At 40.8% G+C, this 26,879-nt stretch overlaps 1 protein-coding gene across 4 annotated transcripts in view; it reads left to right on the top strand.

Moving 5' to 3' along the window:
* Nucleotides 1-26,879, top strand: part of AFF2 (AF4/FMR2 family member 2) — a 216,356-nt gene that overhangs the window by 46,038 nt on the left and 143,439 nt on the right. For all 4 annotated transcript variants that reach the window (XM_039354705.1, XM_039354706.1, XM_039354703.1 and 1 more), the window contains exons 2-3: nucleotides 19,329-19,449; nucleotides 24,457-25,341. In XM_039354705.1, coding sequence (XP_039210639.1) covers nucleotides 19,329-19,449; nucleotides 24,457-25,341 — 1,006 coding nt within the window. The remainder of the gene's footprint in view (nucleotides 1-19,328; nucleotides 19,450-24,456; nucleotides 25,342-26,879) is intronic.

Below are 26,879 nucleotides of genomic sequence, written 5' to 3'. Positions count from 1 at the left end.
CTTTATTCATAATCTTCTTTCTTGCTTTCTGTTGCAATGGGCTGTGTCCACCAACAGCAGTTATCAAACAAAACCATAATAGGTTTTTGCAAAATATATGTAGGAGATGTGCAGGCTGAGCTGGAAAGTGGGGTTAAATTTGTCATCAGTTTGGAATCTTTGCATTCCACAAAAGACCCAAGTGAAGCTCTCTACATATTCCTTTGACTTACCTGGAGCCAATTTAGCTTTGACTGCTAGTTGACCAGATTCTTGTGTATTACTAGCAATAATAAACTCTTTAGTGCTTTGAACTCAGTAAATGTTCCTCATTCTTGTGTGTGATTTGATCCAAAAGTCCAGGAAGAGATGTTGGCACTGGCATGGTTGAAGATTGAGTTAGTCTTACTGGAAGCAATAGGGAGTGTGTGTGTGTGTGTGTGTGTAATGCTTATCAGGAAATCAACCCTCTGTTCTCAATAAGATTCAATTTTGAATTGCCTTGAATTGCGGGAAAGAGTACTCTTGGCTCTCTAGACTCTGCTGAACTACAGTTCCCAGCATCCCTCACTCCTGGATATATTACCTAGATCTACTGGAAACTGTAGTTCTGTAGCATCCAATGGGTTAGAGATTTCCTATCTCTGTTCAATAGACTTATACTGACACGATACATTAATGGCAAATGGTTTCTTGGCTTTGTGACACGACATATAAGTTTTTCTGTTGGTTGAGGTGGCCTTATAATTTGCAGAATGACGCGGTCAGCTTTCTTCTAGAAAACAAGAATTCTCTCCTCCTCAATTTTTAGAAGCTAACTGGTCAGGCGAAACCTTTCATTGCTGACACAATTGTGCTTTTGTGCTATAGCTGGAGCAGTAGAGTGTTTTACGAGCTCAGGAAAAAATGTGTGGTTCAAATATTCTGTCCTCCACCGAGGAAGCAGCCAAAAATTTCTTGGAACAGCTCAGAAGCTGTGGTTGCATCTGCCAGCGAAGACAATTGCTGACGTTGTGGAGCTAGCTGGACATTGTACCACCCCAGCTCTTAAGCCCTGTTCTACTTTATGCATTGCCATGGCAACTGAAAGATGGGATAATTTTAGAGTGTAAATACATATCAAGATTGACTGTTGAGCAGGCCAGGAGAAGACATGTGACTTTGGGGTAACTTGAAGCAGAGCAAAGATGAGCTATGAAGCCCAAAGCGAGAGATCTGTTGTATCTGGTGGCTCTTCGCTCCAGCATTTGGTTCGCTGTACTGTTGAGTAAATAGGGCTGGGGTGAGTGCAAATTACGCAGTGGCAAAGGAGGTATGGCTTAGAACATGTTTCGGTCAGGATGAAACTTTTGGCTGTATGTGCCAAATTCATTGGGGGATAGGATGAACTTGAACTGAGGATAAAACAATGGTATAAACTGAGTTGCTTACTTTGAGTACCAAAAAAATAAAACATTGGAAAAATGTATTGGTTTACTCCTTCCTCCCTCCCTTTTCCTTCCTTCTTTCCTCCCTCCCTCCCTCCCTCCCTCCCTCCCTCCCTTTTCCTTTCTTCCTTCCTTCCTGCCTGCCTGCCTGCCTGCTGCCTTCCATCCCTCCCTTCCTCTATATTAGATCTCACTAAAACACGCTTTATATTTTTAAATATTTAGGTGCCATTTTAAAATCATTGTATACCAGTGATACTCATATAAAACAATATTTTGGCTATAGAAGCAGCGGAACGAGCCTAAATCATATCAACTTTTAGTACCATCTGCATAGCCGCCTGTTAGAATTTTTTGTTTTACATTTTGGACAGCTATTCTCCTAGATGGATCAATCAGAAGCAATTTGTTCCCATTTTTTGTGAGACTCTGCATCTGTGGTAGAGTTTGGGTGACACTGAATAAATCCCAATTAGCTAGGTGTGTGCAGGACCTTGTTAGATGGAGCAGGAGGGCTCAAATCAAAGCAGTCTTGTTTTGCCTTAGCAACACATGTGAATTCCAGGACATCTGTGATTTGCCTGCCCCATCTACAGGAGTGGCCCGTTTTGCCATCTTCAGGCACTTCTTTTCCATGTGAGGTGTGTGGTTTTGCGAAGCTACTTTAAAGAAATGCTTTATATGACCCATGCAACCTGCTCGTCAGCCTGTTATGCATTATACATTGCATACAGATATTTAAAGCTGGGAAGCTCATGGCAGTCATACATTTTATAAAAGTTTTATCAGGTAGCTGAACTCAAAAAGAATTCTGCCTGAAAACATAGGCAATAATAATTCGACTTAAATTGGTTTGGAAACATAGACCGTTTTTCTTCTATTGGCTTAAGAGTTTGCCCTACCCGTTCAATATTTTCTGCTCTGTCCTAAGCTTTCCAAGATTTGTCTTTTTCTCCTCAGGGCCTGCATTATCCTGCTAAAGAGAGATGCTAAAAACTAAACCCTCCATCTGCAGAGCAAGCAGAAACGGTTTCACTCAATTCCTGTAGTAGATGCTTAATAAGGACAGCTTTTAAAACATGCCATAAAACCTCTGCATGCTGTGCTGAGGTAAAGCTCCAAAATCATTGGGAAGTCGCCTATCGATTTAATACATATTTTAACTCGCCCACTAACCATGAGCAGATGTAAAAACTAAATTATACTGGATGCAATGGACTCTTCAAGGTGCTGTATATCAATATTATTCATCCTATCTGTCTTCCGTTCCTTGGTGTAGAGCAGGGGTAGTCAACCTTGGCTCTTTTATGACTCGTGGACTTCAACTCCCAGAATTCCTGAGCCAGCACAGCTGGCTCTGGAATTCTGGGAGTTGAAGTCCACGAGTCATAAAAGAGCCAAGGTTGACTACCCCTGGTGTAGAGTCTACTGCTTGGGTATGGAGTTAGACTAGATGACCTGCGAAGTCCTTTCCAACTTTCTGATTCTGATTCTGGATGATAGGTCATGGTGAATTTCTTCAGTGCTTGCCACATGGATCAGTAGAGTGCGTAGAAGATCTTTGCTGTTGTTTTTCTTTCACCTCAGGCAATCTGATAGTCCTCTCTGATGCCTCTTGATGCATCTGCAGGGTGCACATTCCAAAATGCAGAAAAAAATGTGACAGTTCCCTAATTTGAGATGTGTTTGAATATTAGTATTAGGTTTAGTAATACTAGGTTCCCTGATCCTCTCCTTTCTCTCAACCTCTTGAAGGGGGCACCTCAATTAGGAACGGATTAGAGCCCTTTTTTTGTTTACGGAGTCAAGGATCAAAAATGCACTCACCGGGAAGTGCCAAGTTGGGTGGGAAACAAGGCCGTTTTTATTATTTTGTTATGCTTGAAAAAAAGGTGGGAGGGATGAACAAACTGCATGGCTTCCTGGTCAAAGGCTACCTGATGGAGCGTAGCTGAATTTTAAATTATAGACACCGGAGGCTCTCTCTCGTGACTCGCCGTGGGCAATGCAAGCCATAACTTTGCACAACGGACTGTCGGTAACAAAAGATTGCTCGGGGAATAGCCCAAACCCAGCTCACTTCACGAAGCTTTGTCTCTCGGTTGTAAACCTCATTTAACAACTGTCTCGCTCGGCAACATCAATTGTAGTTGTAAGCCGAGGACTGCCTGTGTAAGGATTTAGGCTACAGAAAATGTCCTTCTTGATGGTTAGTCAATAAATGTCCCGGCTTTGAGGACAATAACTAATCAATTCCTCATGATTAAGAGGAAATTTGGAGATGTGAAAAACAAACAATATGAAACGTGTTGCTGGGATCCAGATTCCTAGGTTCCACGACTTATGAGACTTTGTCTCATATATATATATATATATGTTTTCTGAGGTTTTCGTGTGTGTTTGTATGTAGGTCTTTGGTTATTCGGGTTTTCTCCCACGTAAAATTGGAAGTGTCTTGGCGACGTTTCGACAAAGTCTCATAAGTCGTGGAACCTAGGAATCTGGATCCCAGCAACACGTTTCATATTGTTTGTTTTTCACATCTCCAAATTTCCTCTTAATCATGAGGAATTGATTAGTTATATATATATATATATATATATATATATATATATATATATATATATATATATATATATATATATATATATATATAATTAAAAGGAAAGCAGAGGTAAAGGGTAGGGAGGAGATGACTTATGTTGAGCAGAAATGAAACATTTAGGTTTTCCCTCTCTTTCTCTCTCCCAAGTTGTGCCTTCAGGGGCTTTAGTAAGAACAGAATATATAATATATTGAAAAGAATATTCCATATATTCCATCCGTGACTCAATCTTTGGCTTCTCAGTTTCTGAATCATTATGCTGGAGAGATAAATATGGCATTCTCTTCAACCTATTTAAGGCCATTATTCCCGGGTACATAAAATGTGCCAATTAAGATAGCCTTCTGTCTATTTGTCTCTTTCACATACAGAGGGAGAGTTAAAAAATATTTGTAGCGGCAAATGCATTGCAGTGTTCTGAGAACATTAAATGCCACCTATTTCGCCTTCCCATTTTCTTACAAGTCCACGGGGCAGTGGGACAAGAGGAGCCATGCTCCAGGTGTTGAACCCAAGCTCTGCCTCTAAAAATCAGCTCCAGCTTGGATTTTTCTACCATATTGTGTAAGACACACCTGCCTGGGATTGTGACTTTTTAGAAGACTAGTACAGTACTTGGTTTTTGTTCATTCCATTGTTTGTCTATAAGGCTCGTGGAGATATATGGAGCAAAACATTGTTTATTTCTTTTTTTTTTCCCAACCCAAAGTTAGAAACTACCTTCTGGTAACATGAGAACAAGAGTTCATGTTTGTCACTTTGGACAGTTGGTCATCTTCTCTAAGAAACCCTTCAAGTCCGTGAATGTCACTTTTTTGTCCACCTTCCTTCCTTCCTTCCTTCCTTCCTTCCTTCCTTCCTTCCTTCCTTTCTTCCTCTTTTTCTCTTCTCTTTCCTTCCTCCCTCCCTCTCTCCCTTCCTCTTTCCTCTTCCCCTTCCTTCCTTCCTTCCTTCCTTCCTTCCTTTTTCTCTCTTCTCCTCCCTCCGTCCCTCCCTCTCCACCTGCATAGTAACTTGATGCTTCAAATGAAAGGCAGAATCTGATCCAAGTTATTGCATGGGATTCTGCACAAAGATTTCTTTATGCTAGTGCAAAAGGTCTGAAGTTTTCTCTCTCTAGCTTGGTATGATAGCCACTACTTATCTAGCCATGTCTAGGGAGATTATTTGGAAAGGATCATGGACAGCTCCTGCAATAACTTGGTTTATTGTATTTATAATATCTGAATTTATTGATGCCCTTGTGCTTTTTCCTAACATGTTCACCCACCCATTCCAAAGCTTAGGCAACAATTAGCATTTGCAAGCCAAACAGTATGAAATTAACCGTGGAAAAAGAAACGAACAAACAAAGAAACAAAAAGAATTCAACAAAGTGAAATGTTACCGCCAAACAAGACCAGCAGTATGCAATTATTTCTCTGTCTCTCACCTTAATATTTATGATTTTAGTGCCACCTTTTTAAAGCAAGCGGGCTCTCCAAGAGGTTTTGAAGCTGAATGTGGTACACAACTAAATAGATAGATGCTATTACATACTAATTAAAAAGCGGGAAGAATAAATGCATAAAGTTAATACAGCAGTATTATTTTAGCACTAAATCTTCATAATCATAATAAAAACTGGGAAACGTGGTGGTGGGGAGAAAAGGGTTTGGAAAATTATAAACTGAATAATTTTAATATTTTGCAAAGGGTTTCTTTGCCCTTTCCATGAGAAAACCCTGCAGTTCCAATTCACATTTGACAGCCAACGTATATCAATGATCCACAGCTGCAAAACAGTCAACATTTCTCCATCTGGAGTGGAAATATCTTTCTGTTAGCCACTCCCTGGTTCATCGCACCTCAGAATAATCCACAGTTGTTAATATCTTGATTGATTTAAAACACTGGGATGTAGTAATTGTGGAGATGACCTTGGGAAACAGGAGGAAAAGCTGCAGCCTAGACAACCATCAGCAAAAGGACAACCATCAGTCCACAAAAGGAAAAGGGGTGTTGGAAGCATCATTCAGGAAAGTAAAAGTAAAGGAAGCGGGAAGTGTTTTCAGATTGGCAAGATTCTGTTATTGTAACCTCACGATAAAGGTAGAGTTAGCACTCATGGTTTGTGCTTCTTGGATGGGCTATCTTGAAAGGTTGACACCACAATAGAGCCAAGAAGAACTAAGGTAGATGTAATGTAGATCCCGAGGGTATACATCTTCCTTATGTCTTGGTGTTTTGCACAATTAAAAGGCTGATTGTAGCTTAGGGTTGAACTGTGGGGGTCTTGCAGATGTTTCATTACTCAACTAGAGAATGTCATCAAGGTTGGAAGGGAACAGAGGCTAGTGGAATGATGGTGGTGGTGTTTTTGGTGGTGGTGGTGGAGGAGGAGGAGGAGGAGGACAAAGAGGAGGAGGAAGATGACTACGGAGTCCTTGGTGCTGTCAGAGCTTGGTTGTTACCCAATTAGGTAATATCATTCATGATGTTACCTAGTTCAGTAATAAAAAGTCTGCAAGAAAAGAGAATAACAGAGTTGGAAGGGACCTTGGAGGTCTTCTAGTCCAACCCCTTATTCAGGCAGGAAACCCTATACCATTTCAGACAAATGGTTCTCTTCTTAAAAACTTCCAGACTTGGAGCATTCACAGCTTCTGGAAACAAGCCGTTCCACTGGTTCATTGTTCTAGCTGTCAGGAAATTTCTCCTTAGTTCTAGGTTGCTCCTCTCCTTGATGAGTTTCCATCCAACAGCCAAGCTCAGAGAGTACCAAGGACCCCACAATTAAGAAGGCTCTTGCTGGTAATGCCAAATATATATCTGGTGGAATTTAAAGGATCTTTGAGACCAATTCCTTTCCTTTCTAAAGCTCAACATTTGAAATACATCCATAAGTGGTCCTTCAAAAATCACAGACTCCAGACACCCAGGCTGTGATAGAACCAGCTTTCAGTGTGTCAGAAGAATAGCATGCAAGACACTGATTTCATTTCCACAGTCTTTGTTCGCGTTCCTTCTGATAGCATTACAAATCTTTGTTTTGACTTGTTTCTTCAATCTTTTTGATAAGCGAAGGCAGATGATTGAAGCCGTCTCATTTGTATTTCTATGTTATTGGGTTGGGTTTTTTTTTGTTATTTATATTTTAAAAGGAAGCCTGCTTGCAGTCGATCTGTGAAAATGGAGCATGGGTGGAAGGGAGAGATGGAATGAAATTCAGATCAGCAATTTCAAGAATATCTCATCCTGATAAGAGCTATTGTTGACTTAAGTGTTCCTCGGAATAAAAATGCCAATTGCCGGGGCCTTGAAGAGGAAATCAGCACGTTCGCGCAAGATGTCAATTCCTAAAGACACAATAACAAGTAGTAGTTGTTACTCAAGATTCGTTATCGAGAGAGATAAAGGGTGTTCCGCTAAATTATGATTTGGGGCTTAAAGTCTTGTTTTGTATTAGACGGTATTAAGCGTCATTCTGAGACGATGAAACCGTGCAGTGCATAATACGCATTTTTAGCAGCAACAAAACAGAGTAAAAGATGTGTTAGGAGGTTGCTGATATTCCCCCTGTGGTACAATTGAGCTAATCTTGGCTCATAACCGTCCTCTGCATTCAATTCAGTTCAATTCCATTCAATTCCGTTTCAACCCTAAGGTCAAATACAAAGAAAATATTGAATAAAATAAGTACTACATCCTCATGTCGGTATGTGTGCATAAGAGAGGAATATGAATAACAGAGCCTAAAAATAATTACAAACATGGTTCCTAAAATAAACCCAAATAAAATATTAGAAGAGGTTCCCATTCTAAGTAAGGGTAGAGCGTATAGTACAAATGATAGCCTAGAACTGGACCACTTGAGTAGTTATTTTTGAGTCCTTGTACCATTAAATAGAAATCGCAGTCCTTACCTGGAAATGGAATTATATTCCAGGATATATAAAGGTCTATCTAGAGTCCTTATATAAGGAACAATAGAATAGCAGATGGCCTAAAGTTTCTGCTGAACCATCACCACATGGACATCACCATTGGTGTCCATTAAAACATCCAAGAAGGCTCACAGAGGGCATAGCATACAACAAAATGAATATCTTCCAAAATTTTAAAATTGGAATGGATGGTAAATATATGGCTGGAACTATCCTTCCTTAATAATAATAATAATAAAGTTGGAAGGAACTAGTCCAAACCCCTGCTCAGGCAGGAAACCCTATACCATTTCAGACAAAAGGCTGTCCAGTCTCTTCTTAAAAACTTCCAGTGTTGTAGCATTTACTGCTTCTGGAGGCAGGTTGTTCCACTGGTTAATTGTTCTAACTGTCAGGAAGTTTCTCCTTAGTTCTAGGTTGCTTCTCTCTTTGGTTAGTTTTCATCCGTTGCTTCTTGTCCTGCCTTCAGGCGCTTTGGAGAATAGCTTGACTCCCTCTTCTTTGTGGCAGCCCCTGAGATATTGGAATACTGCTATCATGTCCCCCCTCATCCTTCTCTTCATTAAACTAAACATACCCAATTCCAGCAGCCTTTTCTTATATGCTTTAGCTCCTTCCTTCCTTCCTTCCTTCCTTCCTTCCTTCCTTCCTTCCTTCCTTCCTTCCTTCCTTCCTTCCTTCCTTCCTTCCTTTATATTCTTGCATTACCCCGTAAGAGCCCCAGCAGACCCATATTTAGCTGTCAGTGAATCAAAAACTGATACAACGTAGTAGTGAGGAACAATTTCCCCATTAGGAATATGTTGAGATGATTGCATGATGTCAATTATCTCATTGATCTTCAAACCCTACATTTAATAACCGGACGTATCCTTAAGAGACAGAGATTCTTCTGTTTTCTGCTTAGGCTTCAAACTTCAAGCATTCTTTGTTAATATGTTTCTGGGAAGAATGAAAAAAGGGTGAAAAAAGGTTCTGTAAAGTCACTTACAGCATCCTTTGGTCTTCCTTCCTTTATAGGTTAATTGAGCAAGTTCCTGTTTCCTTCTTTAGGTTTCATCCTAATGCCTTCTGCATCTGTTTTGCCACTGGAGAGATTTGCTCAGGATTGACCTCCTGACTTGACATGAGCAGAAATCATGAATTAAAACACTGAAATCATTAAAACAGAGAAATGATGGAGGGGAAACGTGACTCTGCAAGGGTGGAAGCTAATGAAATGCAAATTGTTGTAACAGCAGTTGAGTCACTTAGAGCCACTGAATCTACTTGCTTTGAAAAAACAACTGCACTGTATATTAAGTTAAATTCCTGATAGAGAAGTCAAGGAGATTCTTTTTTGTAGACGCAGTGATTCTCTTCCTACCAGCAATGGAAGCCAAAGTGTATCATAGAAACATAGAAACATAAGGGATATAGCAGTGGTGGGATTCAGCCAGTTCACAACATTTCAGCAGAACCAGTAGCTAATTCTGCCCAGGCCCAGAATGGACTTCCAGAAGTGGCATCCACACAGAGAACCAGTTGTTCACATATTTGAATCCCACCACAGGGATATAAGAAGTTGCCTACTCCTGAATCAGCACTGTTAATCACCTAACCCAATATCAGTGTAGGTTCTCAATCATCCAGATAGAGTTGGCTCAAGGTTGTGTGGAGTTTTAAACAACAACAAAAATAGTCCAGTTGCAATGACGCAACTTCAGACAACCTTCAGATACCCAACCCAATATTGTCTGCATTGACTTAACAAAGATCTGCTACTCATTAGACATGATTAGACATGTGAAGATCTACAGCCAAGACCAAAAAAACAAAGTCAATTTTCCCCATAATTGTTAGGAATTGTAATCACCTTCAATTTGCCTAGGTTGAAAAGACCACATTGGAGAAAGGATTTGCATTCACACATCACCAGGATGAAATTTCGTGGTGTATGGAAGGAGAACATGTGGCCCAACCCTTTGTGGTACCCATTTTCCAAATGTTGCATTGTTGTTATGATTATAATTATTTAAATTTGTATACGGCCTGTCTCCCACAAATTCTCTGTGATTTGAAACTGTGTGCTCTGTTTTAATAAGTTTTATGAATCAAGGCATTTGTGGACCCGCAGTTAACTATTATTAACTAAGTCATAATTTAGGAAAATATACAATCTGGGCCTGTATTTGCATCTATAGGACACTGGAATAGAATCATTATTCTGACTTTCTTCTTTGACTGGAGAAAAACATTTGCCTATTTTATTTTATTTCATTATTTCATTTCATTTTTTAACTTGATTTTATTTTTAAATTTACTATTCAATTTACGGTTACATTTTTCTTTGTGAGTTATTTTCATTTGCTTCGCTGCAAAACCACTTGGGGAGCATTTATGACTGAAGGACAGTCTATAAATATAGTTAATAAACAGTCAAGCTGGTGTAGATTTCAACCCAAGTGGGATTTGAATTGTTGAGACTTCTAATAAGTGTCTCTTTGAGACCTCAACGCAAGCAAACCTTGGCAGTGTTTCTGTAGCAAAGGGCATATTTTAACCTGCTTGACAATAGTCCTATTGATGGAGAAGTAAAAGTACACAACAGTGGCCCTAATTATAGAAATTGGCATGCTTACTGTTTCACAGCATATTGTTTCTCAAAATGATTAGTTATTGCTCTGAGTTATCCAGAATTGCTATGAAATAAGATGTTTTATGGGGTTCTGCCCCCTTGATGTCAGACCTGGAAGGCAGAAATTTCTCACAACACAGGTAATTGTGGCATAAATCACAGCCCAATCACTCTGTAATCAGAATAGTCCCATTAAACATATGATAGTTAAACATGAATGCATAAGGTTTTATTTAAGAAAATAAAAACTAATAGCATCATCGTGAACGTTAATGTGCCACGGGAAACAGCCTGCTGATAATCCCAGTTTGATAGCAAAACTCAGCTATCTTCCTTTCAGTTAACTTTACGTTTTCAAAACTGCTCAGGAAAGAACATAGAAACACCAAGAGAGAAATGAACCCTTTGTGATCTAATGTTAGGCACCAGGCTTGCATGGATATTACAACTGCCTCTTTGATTGTCACTTCCCAGCAAACATGCATTTAAATACAATTGCCTAAGATGAAGAAGCTAGCAAGCATCCACTGAGATGACTAACCAGGAATCGCTCAATATTCTGAAAATTTTCTCTCATTCTTTTTTAAAGTCTCTGACATGGTGGCCATCACAACACTCAATCTTAGGTGTAGGAGAAGATCAGGCAGAGCTAGAGGGCAGAGTTAAGAGTGTCATCAGTCTAGAATTATTACGTTGCCACAAATGGTCTAAGCTCAACCCCTCTTGAATTCCATCGATCCTTATCCAGTGCCTATTTAGTGTTGAACTTCAGTTGATTCAATTTTTGGCTTGAGCATTAAAGCTTTGCACTGAAATTTAATGTATGGTCTTGATCTTTTGTAGCTGACATTGCATTCTTAAACAAGGGACACCCAAGCAGGCTATTTGACCTAACTATTCAGATCCCTGGCTTACTGCATGTGTCACATCAATCAAACTGAATAATAATAAAATAATAACACCTGCGATGAATTCAAGAAAGGCAGCTGTTTTGGCCACCACCAATCAACCATGGGTGCGGGCGTTGGGTTTCTCCAAACCCCAACCCCCCCCTACTTTGCATTTTGCTGGATTTGCAGTTTAAACTTTATCCCTTCCTTTCCCCATCTTACTTCCCTCCTTCAGCGGATAGCAAAGCCCCTTTATGTGTCTGTTGGGAGAAAGTTTGAAATTCAGCGCTCTACTTACTGCTTATCATACTCCACTGCTAAGCTGTAACAAATTTAAGTACACATGTGTGAAATTCATTAGGAAGTCTTGGCACCAGATAAATTACATCCAAGATAAAGGGTGAGTATTAAGAGGCTGTGTTAGATAGGCACCCTACTGTGACTCTTAAGGAGAATGTGAAGGCTATGTGGGGGCAGGGGGAGAGATAAAATTTGAGCTGTGGGTCTGAGTTTCTCAGCTTTGAAAAAGATGAATAGATTTTTACTAACAACAGTAGAGTTCTCATCTTTTCTATATAGCCTTCTCAACCCCAGTATTTTCATTATGGAGAACCACAGTCCTATAAATGAAAGTGTTGATTGAGCTCCCCCCCAAAAAAACCACACAAAAGAATCACAACTCAACACTCTTTAAGGGAGAACTGGGGAATCAGCAGCCATAACTAAAAGATGCTGCGGAATGGCTACCCTTGGTCTTCGCCAATAGCTGAGAAGTGATGGATCGGTGGAAGTGGTGGGAACAAGTAGGGAATCTGGCCATCCTACATGGCATTGGGTTTTTTTATTTTATTTTGTGGAGCAGAGGCTTTGGAAAATCTGTTTGAGCATTCCAATCTTTTGTTTCCCCAAAGAACCCTTGAAGTATGGATAATCAGGTTTCATACCCCATGGTACCCGTTCCCTGATAGGTACGTGTGTTCATCTTTGTGCATGCTCAGCTAGCCCTTGACTTACAACAGTTTGTTTAGAGACTGTTTGAAGTTACAATGGCACTGAAAAAACTGACTTACGACCGTTTTTCACATTTATGACCATTGCAGCATCTCTATGGTCACGTGATCAAAACCCAGATGCCTGGCAGCTGGTTCATATTTATGACGGTTGCAGTGTCCTAGGATCATGTGATCCCCTTTTGTCACTTTCTGACAGTTGATGGGGAAGCCAGATTCACTTAACAGCCATGTGACGAACTTAACAACTGCAGTGATTCCCTTAACAACTGTGGCAAGAAAGGACGTTAAGATGGGACAAAATTCACTTAACAAATGTCTCACTTATTATTTTTAAAAGAACTCGCTGGCACCACGAAAGCTAAAAAAAATGCATTGGGGCACAAACTTTATAGACTGAAATCAACTGCTCTGCTTGACTTCATCTTAAGCATTTGACCACACTACCTGACTTCTTCTACCTGGAAGGGTTGAACATTGTGGTTTGATGTATCATGTTAGGTTTACTTCCAAGAAGAGAGATTTGAAATCAATTCTGGAGACCAAAATGTCTTTTGTTTCTCCCTTCCGGAGAATGACATGCTTTAAGCTGGCTCAGATCAGAGACAAATCAACTCTCGGAAAGCCTACAAAATAATAAATCTGTTAGTCTTTGCAAGAGAAGTGAACTTGATGGACCCATTTTAGACTTGAGCAGAAAACCTTAAAGTTTTTAATTGTAGTTTGTTTTCTTTTGAAGCAAATTTCTGGTCTTGTGAAAATAAAGGATGCCCCAGAGCATAATTCCAACCGGTAGTTTTGTGGGACATAAACCACATGTCTTATTCCACTTTTAGCCAGTGAGTATAGTCATTGCTGTGATTGGTATTTAGGAAAGCTGAACAAGGGAAAAAATAAAATAAAATCAGACGTATGGGTGACGTGCCTAGAGAAAAAGCTTTCCGATAACTTCTGAAGCTATTTAATATTTATTTGTGTCTTTGTCTTTCTGGTAGACAAAACGACGGTGGCCCAGAGGAAGCCCCTAAAATCATGCTAAATTATCAGTGTCACTCTGAATGAATGAGTAACAGAATGGACTCTTAAAATAATAACGTGACTGATAAAGACCTACGTGTCCAATGCCTTAGAGTCGGTGGCATAGGAAACTTTGTGAAATCTTTCTCTCTCTTCCTCTGGTTTGCTAGAGGTGGCCCAAGCTTTTGACCTTAAAAAACATCAAGCTGGCTGCAAAGGATTTGGCTTTTTCCATTGAGAAATTTGAAATATTTTTTTTTTCCCCAGCCCTGTGATATCTACTAAATGCAATATAAAAGAGTCATTTCCCGGTTAGGGTTTTTTTTTTGTTTTTGTTTTTGTTTTTTGTTCTGAAGGCTAGCTTTAAAGAGAGAAAATTTGCTTTCAATAGTCATTATGGTGCTTCTACTGTTGGAGCTGAATAAAACATTAGGAAAGAACATGGTATGCTCATTTCACCGGTCTGGGTCTGTTTGAACTATACAAGGGTAAGATTCCTGTTTTGAAAGCAGACACCGTATCAAAATATCTTTTTATAGGATTCTTCTAAGTACATCCTGTACACCCCGTGATGGTCTTTGAAGTTCTACAGATCCACGAGAGGACAATTCTTAAAAGAAACCATAGGAACAAATCAAAGTAGCTGGGAGAGTTTATCTTATAGGGTGCGATGTCTAGAATGTTGGTGTGAGGCTCACAATTACTCTGAGGAGGGTCTCTCCAATAGCACATTCTATTTAAGGCAGCATAACAGGGACGTGCATCTAAGATGTGAACAAGAAATGGGTCAGGAGTTCTCCATTTTTTAAGAGCTGGTTGGTATTCTTTCAATCCTCTTCAGAATGACAGAGTTGGAAAGGACCTTGAGATCTTCTAGTCCAAGCTCCTGCTCAGGCAGGAAATCCTACACCGTTTCAGACAAAGGGTTGTCCAATCTCTTCCTTAAAATCTCCAGTGATGGAGCACCCAAAACTTCTGGAGGCAAGTCGCTCCACCGATTAATTGTTCTAATTGTAGGAAAATTCTCCTTAGTTCTAGATTGCTTCTCTTCTTGATTGGTTTCCATCTGTTGCTTCTTGTCTTGCCTTCAGGTGCTTTAGAGAAGAGGTTGAAACTCTGATTCACCCATGGGAGATGTTCATCTTGTTTTGGAATAACAGTTTGTGCAAATGCTGTAACTAGACTTAAAACTGAACATTCAAACATCCCTAACCAGAGCCATGGACTCTGTACCATTTTGTGCAACAAATTTCTGCCATGCTGAAAAAGTCCCTTCTTTTATATGTTTTGTCAGCCTTCCTTAGCAAAAACACACAGTTATTCTTCATTGAACTTAGATTGCTGTTGGTTGAGGTCCAATCTGATTAACCGTTGCTTTCACAGCTGATATTAGATGATGTTGTCACATCAAACGAAAGATGAACCTGCTGCCTAGTGTGATTGTGTAGGCTCACCCGAGCAACTCATTCAGAAAGAGAAGTCAGTGGTTCCCCCCAAAACAAGCATCAGAACAGCCAGGTTCCCCATGAAAAAATTGTTTAGTTATCAGAATATTTAGTTGAGATTTTGAAACCAGAATCAACTTTGGTCCAGGTTGTTGCCCTTTTGAATTCTAGAAGCTGAAGTCCCCTCAGATCTGGAAGGTGCCCAGTTAGGTGTAGCTGATTTAAATTGAGTGGTCTTTGGCACCACAATCAACCTGAGTAATTCAACACAATCTTCCTCCAACCAATGTTCTTTTGAACCTTCCTAGTGATTTTTCTCTCCTATATTTTGTTCCCCAGTGGAAAGAAAGGCGGGTGTGCCTCCCAGGAACCCTCAAGGACATGACTTTGGGGTGCCCTCTGCTCTTGGGGGCGGGGCTCCCGGGTTGGCATACAAACTTGTCTGCATCCGGCAAAGTTGTGCTGTGCAGATAAAGAGTTCTCTGTAATTAGAAAGCGGCAGGGGGCATAACAAGAGGCTAAATACATAGCTGTGGTTTTAATTAGACAGCACTTCAAATTAGTAATTGCGGCTTCTGTGAGAAAGCGGTGACTTTATACGCTGCAAAAGCCCGATGGCTGCGTGGCTTATTCCTCATTATAGCGCGCTGTGTGAATCCTTCAGTACATTGGCCTGCTGAGCTGAAAAGGCTGGTGTTGAGATATGGTTATTTTCTTTGGCCAGGAAGGGCTGGAATGAAATTAAATTCATCCCCAGCAGAGACGCGGAGATATATTGTTCTTTGCTACCTGCATGTGGCTGTATCTAGAAGGTGAATTAAAGCCAGCCATAAATCAAGGTCTGTCTTTGCTTGGCCTACTTTACAAGGCTGTTGTTGGACCTAGGTCATCCTGAACTCCTGGGTGTATCAAACAATGGCAAAGTAACTAAGGCCCTGGGAATATGAGCTTGTGTGTGTGAGCGTACCGAAAGAAATATATATATATATAAAGGTTTTCCACTTGACATTTGATTGGCCCCCAACTCTGCTGGTCTTCCGGAAAGTGCTTTAAGACCTGGCTGGTTGCCCAGGGCCGGGGATCAGGAAGTCAGTGAAATTTAAGTGCTTTATCATGACTTGGAGGTATTTTATTCTTGGCTGCTATTTTGTTTTCTTTGGCTTAGGCTGTGGTCCATTTCATACAGTTATTTATATTGTTGTTCCAATTCCTAAAATCTTCTCACTGGTGTCAGCCCTTTGGGTAGGCCACATCAGGAACCGTAGCTCTCAGGAAGACGTGAAGAAGTCTACTTTATTAATCTTGCAAGTCAGCACAATTCAAAACAAGATGCTGAGGTCCTAGAAAGAGTGCAGAGAAGAGCAACAAAGATAATCAGGTGTCTGGAGGCTAAATAGTCTGATGAATGATTAAGGGAACTAAGGAAGAAAAAGATTGGGGGGGGGGAACGTACTAACTGGGATGATGGGCTGATTCTCCAAAGCATCAGAAGGCAGGACAAGAAGTAAGAGGTGTGGAGGCTTGCTAAAAAGTGACTCAACCTAGAAATAAGGAGAAATTTTCTGACAGTGAGAATAATTAATTAATGGAATAAGTTGCCTCCTGCCTTGTGGAGTTGTGATGCTCCATCACTGGAGGTTTTCAAATATAGACTGGACAGTCATTTGACAGAGGCAGTACAAGGTCCCCTACCTTGAGAAGAGGGTTGGATTAGGTCCGTTCCAGCCTTCTGATTCTATGTTCTATGTAAATCTGTGTCTCCCTTCTCTCTTATAGCTCGGAGAGCTGGCGGGGGCCATCCTAAATCTCTTCTTAATACCATTTAGCTACTCAGGATGTGAGCAATGCTTCTGTCCTCATTGTCTACATAATGAGCCAATGAATATTGGCTTCGAGGTGATTTCCTTGGCTTCTTACAGCCACCAAGAATCTCTTGGATAAAGGAGTCAACCATGCAAACTTTAAAAAAAAAAAAAATCACCTTGGTCTGGAACTCAGGACTTGAGAAAAGCAAAGACTTGGGCATGTGGTTAGATGCTTCAACTCATTCTGCTGTTTCCTCCTAAACTCGTCCACTGCTTACAAAATGCCCACATGGTGGTAATCCCAGAGGCCAGCTATCTATTTTCTCTCTGCAAGAACGTCTTTGGTCAAGTAGACGAGATTGCAGAAAGCAAGCAGATGGTGAATAATCTTGGAAGTTTCAAAGATAATTCAGCTAAACCCTGACTTGATAGGGAGAAAGGGAAGATAAAGTTTTGAAATCAAGTTACCCGTTTCTTTTCTTTTCCTAGACAAAAATGCTCAGACCCGTGTTGACATAATCATTTTTTTTTTCAAAATACTGATTTACAGCTACAGCCGTTGTATCACATTTAGTATATTTCTACGTTACCTAAAAGGGCGGATTATAATTATCCACATTGATTTGAGCAATTACAGAGCTTCATTTTTATTAATCCTTTTAAAAAACTTACTAGGAAATAGTAAATGCTATATTGCTTGTTTACTATATAATTATGTTTTAGTAATGAGTTATGTCAGGCTGCATTAGGGTGGTGGAATTTAATTAAACATGGAAACAGTAGCAGTAGAAAGGATCTTTTTAATATATATATATATATTATATATATAATAAAAAATACAACCAAACTGTTAAAATATTCTGGATAAATAAATTTCTCTTATTAAAGTGACTCATTTATATACAGCCTCCAGTCCTGCCGTTACAGGTACGTTTAGCTCCAATTCCACTAATATGATGGCTTTAGGAAAGATACCATATTGATTTCATAGACCATCTTCATTGCCTTCTGTTGGTTTAGGGTGCTTGACCATCTAAAGCAGGGGTCTTCAAACTCGGCCCTTTATGACTCATGGACTTCAACTCCCAGAATTCCTCAGCCAGCGTGCCTGGCTGAGGAATTCTGGGAGTTGAAATCCATGAGTCATGAAAGGGCCGAGTTTGAAGACCCCTGATCTAAAGAAGTGACTGGATTCAGACCTCATGCTCAGCCATGTTTTATTGAACCAGACCATGAACCCAACCTTAAACCAACCATATTAATATAATATATGATCCAGGAATCCTAGCATCATAGCGTCACTGGAAGTGACCCTGGAGGTCATCTAGTCCAATCCCTTGGCCATTCTTTATACCATTCCTGGACCAATGGTTGTCCGATCTTCTCTGGATTGATGATGGAGCACCACAACTTCTGGAGGAAAGCTGTTCTATTGATGAATCATTCTCACTGTAAGGAAATTCCTCCTTAGTTCCAGATTGGATGTCCCTCTGAGGATATCCTACCCATTACTTCCTGTTATGCCCTCAAGTGAGAAGAGCCACAATTTAGTCTCCAGTCCTCTGATCATCTTTGTTGCTCTTCTCTGCACTCTTTCTAGGGCCTCAGCATCTGTTTTGTATCGTGGCAACCAGAACTGGACACAGTTTTGCAAACGTGATCTCACCAATGCAATATAGAATGGTACTACCTTGTCTCGTGTCCTTGATGCTATCCCTCTGTCAATGCAACCCAGGACCACGCTATCATTATTTTTGGCAGCTGTAACACACTGCTGGCTCATATTTAAGTGGTTGTCCACCAGGACACCAAGACCCCTCTCACGGGCTCCACTGTTAAGCCAGGGACTGCCTATCCTATATCTGTACGTCTGTTTTTTTCCAGCCTAAGTAGAGAACTTACCTTTTTTTCAACACTGAATTGCATTTTTTTGGATAGGATCGTGGCCAGTATTTCAGAAACAACACAAACTAATCTGCTTTGTTCCCTCCCTTGATCAAATTTTATTAATGGAAAGTTGTAGGGTTTCAGTTTGGAACTTTATAGATGTGTGTTTTGGATGGGGATGTGGCCATTCCTCCCTACCCGATTTTTCAGTGTCTTCCCTTAGAAGGAAAGGAAGGCATAAAAGGTTTGGTAGAGCATTTCAGCCTTGGATAACCTGGGAAATGTTGCCAGCATAAACAGCTCGAGAGTCAGCGAACTTCTAGACCACCATGTTGGATTTGGCTCGGTGTGTTGAGTGACACAAGAAGAGAGTTCAGCTGCAGTGCAGTCTCCAGATCTTCCAAATGGCTTCAATAAATAATTTGGGAATATTCTAATGACACTAGGATGGGCATCTGAGTTGGAAAAATATTGGGTCATTATTTTTGCTTCCTTATTTGGTTTGTCTGTGTGTGTTTGTGTGTGTGTATGTGTGTTAAGGCCTTCTAGAATCAAACTGCTCTTTAAATTTCTCAAATGTTCAAAATCTTTCACGGTCTGTTTTCTTTTTTACAGTTTCCAGTAAGTTTCAAGAGTGGACAGACATTTTCTTATTTTTAAGTAAATGCTTAACCATTTATCTCTCTCTTTTTTTCCCAAAAAATAAAATAAAAATTGCAGTCACTATGAACAAGATCGGAGCGCGCTTAAGAGGAAGGAATGGGAGCGGAGAAATCAAGAAGTCCAGCAGGATGAGGACCTCTTTGCATCTGGCTTTAACCTCTTTGGAGAACCATACAAGGTAAGTCAATGCTGGAAGCAAAGTTTGACATTCATTGAGCAGGAAAAGCAACTTCTTCCTTCTCCTGCTCATTGTATCTCAGCCCCAAGGAGAAGATACCTCTGCAAATAATAGGCAAGAAGCCCACAAGGTGGGATGTTAGCCAATGCTGAGAGATGGTTTTCTCCAACTTGATGTCTTCAGTGATGTTGGGCACCCATTGTGACTATGTGAGTGGAGAAGAACGGGAAGACTTCCAAAGACCGTCTCTGCAGTTTTCTGTATAAGTTCACATATACATCATTAGATAATAATATCCTGCCCTCTGTCTAAATCAATGTTTGTCAACCTCGGCAGCTTTGAGATGTGTGGACTTCAACTCTGGTTAATTTTGAGAACTGAAAGCTTCCAAAGTTGAGAAACACTTCTAAATTACAGGTAGTTCTTGACTTACAAACTGTTTGTATAGCAACCGTTAGATGTTACAACAGCACTGAAAAAAGTAACTTTTGTCTGATCCTCACATGAGTCTCACACCATCCTCACCATTACACAATCAAAATGCAGACGATTGGCAATGTGTTGTATCTGAGCATGTTCCATGACTACAGCTCATTTAGGTACACCTGTATGGATTGGGCAAACCTCAAACAGAACTTTATTAAATAGAGCATAGAATAATAGAGTTGGAAGGGACATTGGAGGTCTTCTAGCCCAACCCTCTTTGAGGGAGATTAAGGCAGTTAAGAAGTGTGAAAAATAAATGGGTGGGTGGGTGGATGGATGGATGGATGGGTAGGTAGGTAGATGATAGATAGATAGATAGATAGATAGATAGATAGATAGATAGATAGATAGATAGACAGATAGACAGACAGACAGACAGACAGACAGACAGATCTATCCCACCCATGGCAGGAGACCATATACCCTTCTGGATAAATGGTTGTCCAATATCTTCTTGAAAGCCTCCAGGTTGAACATGTTGCTTGGCCCCCATCTACTTGGTGGCATTTTGATTGACTTCCATAAGGATCTTGCTTCAGAATGGGTCTCTCTTCCCTGCTGACTAACATGGTCATCTCTTTTTATTTATTTATTTATGAACCAAACTTTCATGTAGTTTGCTCTACATCAGTCAAAGACATGGCCCTGTTTGTCCTTGTGACAGCGATTCTGCCAGGATAAACTGGACGCTTTCCCATTTCTTTCTCTTTTCAGAAATTCCCGTCAACTGAAAACCTGCAAAGGTAATTCTTTGGAGAAGAATAATTCTGAGTCACAGCCATCTGTCCAGCCTCTTTGCACAAGTGCTGCCTCAGCATCTCTGCAAGGCTGGCTAGAGAGGAGAGGAACAAGCGAGCAAGTGTTTGGCCTCCGACTTCTCCCTTCCCTTGACACAATGAGATCTCCTTGTGTTAAGTGAGGAGGGGGAGAGAGTCAAAGCTGGGCTGGGTCATTGTCCATTGTGTGTTGGGTGGGTGAAGGTGGGCCCACGAAAAAGACTTGATTCTTGAGTAAAATGGAATGCACTTTTTGGCCCCCAAAATGTCCTCCTTAAACTGTTCAAGAAAGAAGGAAGGAAGGAAGGAAGGAAGGAAGGAAGGAAGGAAAGAAAGAAAGAAAGAAAGAAAGAAAGAAAGAAAGAAAGAAAGAAAGAAAGAAAGAAAGAAAGAAAGAAAGAAATATAGCCACCCATGTGCACCAAACAAAACACTGTTTTTTCATGCGGTATGATTCTTTGCTTAATTTGATTAAGTTTCTAAACATTTGCTTCAGGGTGTATTTTCTTGATTACAACCTTGTGACGGAAACATTTCTTTTTTTAAAAAAAAGAAAGACATACAGATATCATGTTTCCTTGTCCAATCTGCTCCCATCTTCTCCTTTCCAAAACTTAATATTCCAACAGAAACATAGTGGTGCAAACAATATACAATTCCAAACAAAAGGATCATCCAATCATCCTGACAAACATCAGAGCTGAGACCAAGCAAAGCAACACCTTTTTTTTCATGCAACTCATGAACCGAGTACAGAAACCTCCGTTCCTCTAGTCTACTCACGAGGAGCAGCTATCCAGAGTGCAGATGAGTGATCTCACCATCTCTCCTTTACCTGGAGAGATAGCGCCAGCCAGAGATTACTGTCCAGCTGCTGATCTCCATCACAAAGCTCCTTCAGGGACATCTAGTTCTCCATGAATTCTCACCAGAAGCCCAAAAGTGGTTGAATTAGTCTACAGGATCCACAGCTAGACATTATTCTCCAGCATCTCGAGAGAAGATAGCAATAGTACAGAGGCTTATATACCACCTCACGCTGCTTTACACCCCCCTCTAGGTGGTTTACAGAGTCAGCATCTTGCCCCCAACAATCTGGGTCCTCATTTTACCAACCTTGGAAGGCTGAGTCAACCTTGAGCCGGTCAGGATCGAACTGCTGGCGGTCGGGAGTCAGCAGAATTAGCCTGCAATACTGCATTCTAACCACTGCACCATCATGGCTTTTTGATGCTTGGAAGATGCAGCTGCTACACACATAGCTCTGTCTTTCATCTCTTTCCCACTATGCCCATCATCCTTGACAAATGTCTCCCGAGTCAATTGCCAAATATTAGGAGTTGTTCCTCCATGGTTGTCCTGTAGAAATGGGATGTATTCTAAGGAAGCCAACTTCCCTCTGATGCCCAATAGCCAAAGAATGGCTGGATTAAGGCTTAATTATCTTGTTTCCCTTGTTGACAAAACCCAACAAAGATGCATAAGATATATTTCAATCGCACCTGGAAGAACCTATTCCTTTGAGGAATGATGTATCAAATAGTTTTTGGAAGACTGCTTTCCTTTTTTCCTCCACCATCTCTTAAAAGTGGAGTTTCTTCTGGTAAATTGTCATCTTTTTTTACCGCCACAGTTCCGCCAATTGCTCAGATGTAGTTTTCTTGCTTATCTGAGCAGCAACCATGTGCCACAGGTATTATCTGTAGACAAATGTCCCATCTTTTAAATGGCCTTTCAGAAAAGGAGGGGGGGGAGAGAAGCTGCAGATAAAAACCTAGGAAATTGAGTAAGAAGTACACAGGGGATGAAAACACAATAATGCCAAAAATGAGTCAGAATTTGCCTAATAATTGCTGTGCTTTACAGAAAGTGACTGTGAATCATTGATTTGCAAAAACACATGCTGTGTGGTTCCAGAAAATAAAGGCAACTGAATTTTGCAAATACAGCTGACAACTGTATTTATATCTTTCTTTGATGGTTTTTTTTTTAAGCTCTCCTGAACGCTCATTTTGAAAGAAATTATTAAGTAACCAAGCTGGACTCAGACCCAAAAAGCACCCAGAATCAAATCTTAGTAGTCCAGGGCAACTCAGAACAACAAAAAAAAGGACACTTGAAACTATTATTCATCACAATGCGGAAGAAGAAGTTGGTTGGCAATTACTTTGACCCCCCACTGTTTTCACAGAAAAGAAAGCATGAGCGCTCTGCATCATTTCCCAGCAATTGTCTGTTCCTTCTTAGTTGATAACTCAAAGGTTCTCGGTGAGCTGGTAGGCAGCGCTTCCCCATTGGGGAGTAGATGATCATTTGAACCTGCCAGGATGATTGGCTGGTTGACATTGGGGCCAAAATACTATTTTCAAGGAGTGACATCTCCATTTTTAAACATCAAGTCCATACCCAAACAGTCAAATTGCCGTCTTCCTGGTGACCCACTATCCCCATAGCCATAGTGATAGAGAGGGAAAGAAGCTGTTTGATTTATTACTGCATTTTTATCCCCCCCTTTTTTTTGTATAGAGGCAAAAGAATCAAGGGTGTTTCCCCCATTTTAACCTGGTTATGACTTAAGTGGAAGAAAGTGTCTACCCAAAGTCATCCACCCAGCTTCCATAATCAAACAGAAACTTGAACTCACTTCTCTTCGACCTTGTCAGGTCGATCAGGTCCAAGGATGAAGGTCTAATTAAACTGACTTGTTGCTAAAAGCCTATGCACAGGAATCTTCTCAACGAATGGGTAGCATCTGCTAGGAGTTAGATAAGGGCCCACGGAATTAAAGGAAAATTAGACCTAGTTGTTTGTGACTATGTAGAGATTCTAGGCTATTTCCTATTTTAACTCCACTCCCAGGTTCTGCTACTCCTTCCCTTCAGGCCTTAGTCCAGCTCCTTGGCCACCACCATCATCACCACCACCACCAATGCATACTGTTGCAGTTGCATTGTCACTATTAATGTTACTAGCAGGAGAAAAATGTAAGAGGATTCCTCCCACCCATCTCCATGGCATTAAGACTGAGATCACTGACAGGCATCCTTTTCAAGTAACTTCTGCTTTGAAGGCACTGCCATTGGCTAATAGGCAGGACAAGGACCTCTTTTGAAGTAGACTCAACCCTTTGGACAGGTTTCCTTCTGGAGTCGGTCTATCATCTGTGATGGCAAACATCAGCCATTCCTTGAATAATCTTTAACAAATGGTCATTTCCAGGTTTTAGTTGCAACTCTCTCTCTTTTTGTGACTGGAGCAGGATGTTAATTCATAAAACCAGGGATTCTTGGTTTTATGAATGTTGATTGTTTTGATACGTCATTGATTGTATGTGATTTTATTCTTTTAAGACACCCTGGAGAGATTTTCAGTCCATTACATTGACTTAGAAATATTTCAGATAAATAAAGGCTTAAGAATATGCCAATAATGGCCTGGAGGAATTGGAAGACGTTTCTTAACACCCATCACTGAAGTTAAGGAGAAAGCAAAGATTCCAAGGAACAGAGTCCTTTTTAGAATGCATTTAGGCCAGGGGTCTCCAACCTTGGCAACTTTAAGACTTGTGGACTTCAACTTCCAGTGTGGCTGACTGGGGAATTCTAGGAGTTGAAGTCTTAAAGTTGTCAAGGTTGGAGACCCCTGGCTTATGGGCTGAGAAAAGTCAGATCTTCTCCTTTCTTGCTTTGTCTCATCTCTGTTCATGGGTCACCTTTCTTAACCCTGGTTTCTTTTGATCTTTTAGACCAGCAAAGGCGATGCTCTTGCCAACCGTGTGCAGAACACACTGGGGAACTACGATGAGATGAAGGACCTGCTCACCAACCATTCAAACCAGAGCCACCTTGTCGGCATCCCAAAGAATCCTGTGCCACAAACCCCAGTAGACAAAAATGAGCTGAATTTTTTCCCTGAGCAAAGGAACCGGATGGTCACATCCCACCAGATGGGTGGGAACGCCTCGACGGCTATGCCTCCCCCAGCTTCCCTGTCATCCAATGCAAGTTTGCTGAATGGCCACCAGAGCAGCAGGAAATCCAGGACGGACTGGTCCCGTAGCAACCACAGCTCTGGTGGTGGCCAGTCGAACCAAGCCAGTAGCCAGCCCAATCGGACCAAACATGGCTCTTCTCATGAGCCACCCCAAGGCAGATATGAGGACCTCTACCCCTGCCAGAACGAGCCCCAGAAAACTGGAGGAGGGGAGGAAGTCAACACCCCCCCTTCATCTTCACATTCAAGGAGGCACAATCACTCCAAATCCACAATGGCTGAGCACTCCTACAAAGAGACCACCCACTCAAAGTCTCCGGTGGATCTTGAGTTTCTGAGCCATGGGTCCCCGCTTCCTTCTACATCTTTGCTATCCGCTGCCAACAATCTTTCCAACCAGAACTTTCCTCCTGGGCTCCACTGTAAAAGCAGTATGACCCAGCAGAAGCCCACCGCATACGTTAGACCCATGGATGGCCAGGACCAGGTCCCAAATGATTCCCCAGAACTAAAACCATCCATAGAAACTGAAGGGGTCTATGGAAACCAATCCTTTGGAAGTCTACTGGAAGGGAAAAGCACCGGATCCAGCTCTAAGAATAAACTACCAAAGCTTACCATTCCTCAAATGAGTGAAGTAAGTGTTACCTTTTCTTTCTTTCTTTCTTTCTTTCTTTCTTTCTTTCTTTCTTTCTTTCTTTCTTTCTTTCTTTCTTTCTTTCTTCCTTCCTTCCTTCCTTCCTTCCTTCCTTTCCTTCCTTCCTTCCTTCCTTCCTTCCTTCCTTCCTGCTTTCTTATTTCTTTCTTTCTTTCCTTCCTTCCTTCCTGCTTTCTTCTTTCTTTCCTTCCTTCCTTCCTTCCTTCCTTCCTTCCTTCCTTCCTTCCTTCCTTCCTTCCTTCCTTCTTCCTTCCTTCCTTCCTTCCTTCCTTCGTTTCTCTCTTCTCTCCCCCCCCCTCTTGATCCAGATGGGGTCACTGTGGCCTTTTCATGGAATAAAATTGTGTGCCCTTTTGGCAAAGTGGGATTGGAAGTTGAGTCAACTTGGCAATGACTTAGGTGCACAACAGGACTGTCCGTGGTGATTTTTTGCTCTTGAAACTGACTTTCTTTTCACTAACTCTCATGATTCATAGCTAGTCTGACTGTTAAGAATCTCATTCTGAGTATTTTCAAGAAGGAAAAGTGGGGAAAACAGATGTGGTCCAAAGCGAAAGGATAGAGCGAGCCATTTGTAATATAGGCTGTGGCAAAATCCAAGATGTTGGTTTTGGCTATAGATCCATGAGGAACAAGATGTTCTTGCAGACCCAATGAATGCCCTGTTTACAACCAAAAGGTAAGAATTATGTGTAATAGTGGACAGCTGCAGAATTATGATGAACCAGGGTGTTACAAATGCACATTTCTTTCCATTTGCAAATATTGCGGGTGTTTGACATTAAGTCAATGCGTTTTCTGTCTGAAAAAAATAAATAAAGAGAAGGTATTAGGGATGCTCAAGGATCTTGAGACATTATGTGCAGTTTGGACATGCTTTGAAAAAACTGACCTACGCTAATGTCCAAAACACCTTGCTATCTGCCTTCCATTTGCATAAATCAGCTAAAAGGAAGATTGTGGATTTGGAGCTTGTTGTTTAGTTTTGCCTAGTCTTTTCTCTCTCTCTCTCTCTCTCTCTCTCTCTCTCTCTCTCTCTCTCTCTCTCTCTCTCTCTCTCTCTCTCTCTGTGTGTGTGTGTGTGTGTGTGTGTGTGTGTGTGTGTGTGTGTGTGTGTGTGTTGGATTATATACACTATATCTTATTCTTATTGTGTACTCCTAAGAGGCTGTGTTGGCAATCAATGCATTTGGCTTTCTAATTAAAGATAGCATTTGTTTTGGGGTTTTTTTTCCCTGCTGCGAAGGCAAAAGTAGGATTCATTACAAGAATGAAGCAGAACAAAATAACAGAACCAATCCAGAACTCCTCAAATCTTGATTTCAACTCCAACAATATATATATTATATTAAATATAAGTAATGGTATATTCCAAAAGTGTCTTCTGGGTAACGTCAGCTCTCCTATCACCTCTGGGAATAATTGTTTTGAGTCTGTAATTTGTCTGACCGGTTTCAAGAAAAAGGCGAAGGGGGGAAATCCCTCACCATTATTTATTAACATTCCAAAGAGCAACA

Source organism: Crotalus tigris, unplaced genomic scaffold, assembly GCF_016545835.1.
Source record: "Crotalus tigris isolate CLP2741 ecotype Arizona unplaced genomic scaffold, ASM1654583v1 scf7180000018585.330925593:3314079, whole genome shotgun sequence".
Classification (NCBI taxonomy): Eukaryota; Metazoa; Chordata; class Lepidosauria; order Squamata; family Viperidae; genus Crotalus; species Crotalus tigris.
This window is presented reverse-complemented; position numbering and strand designations above follow the sequence as displayed.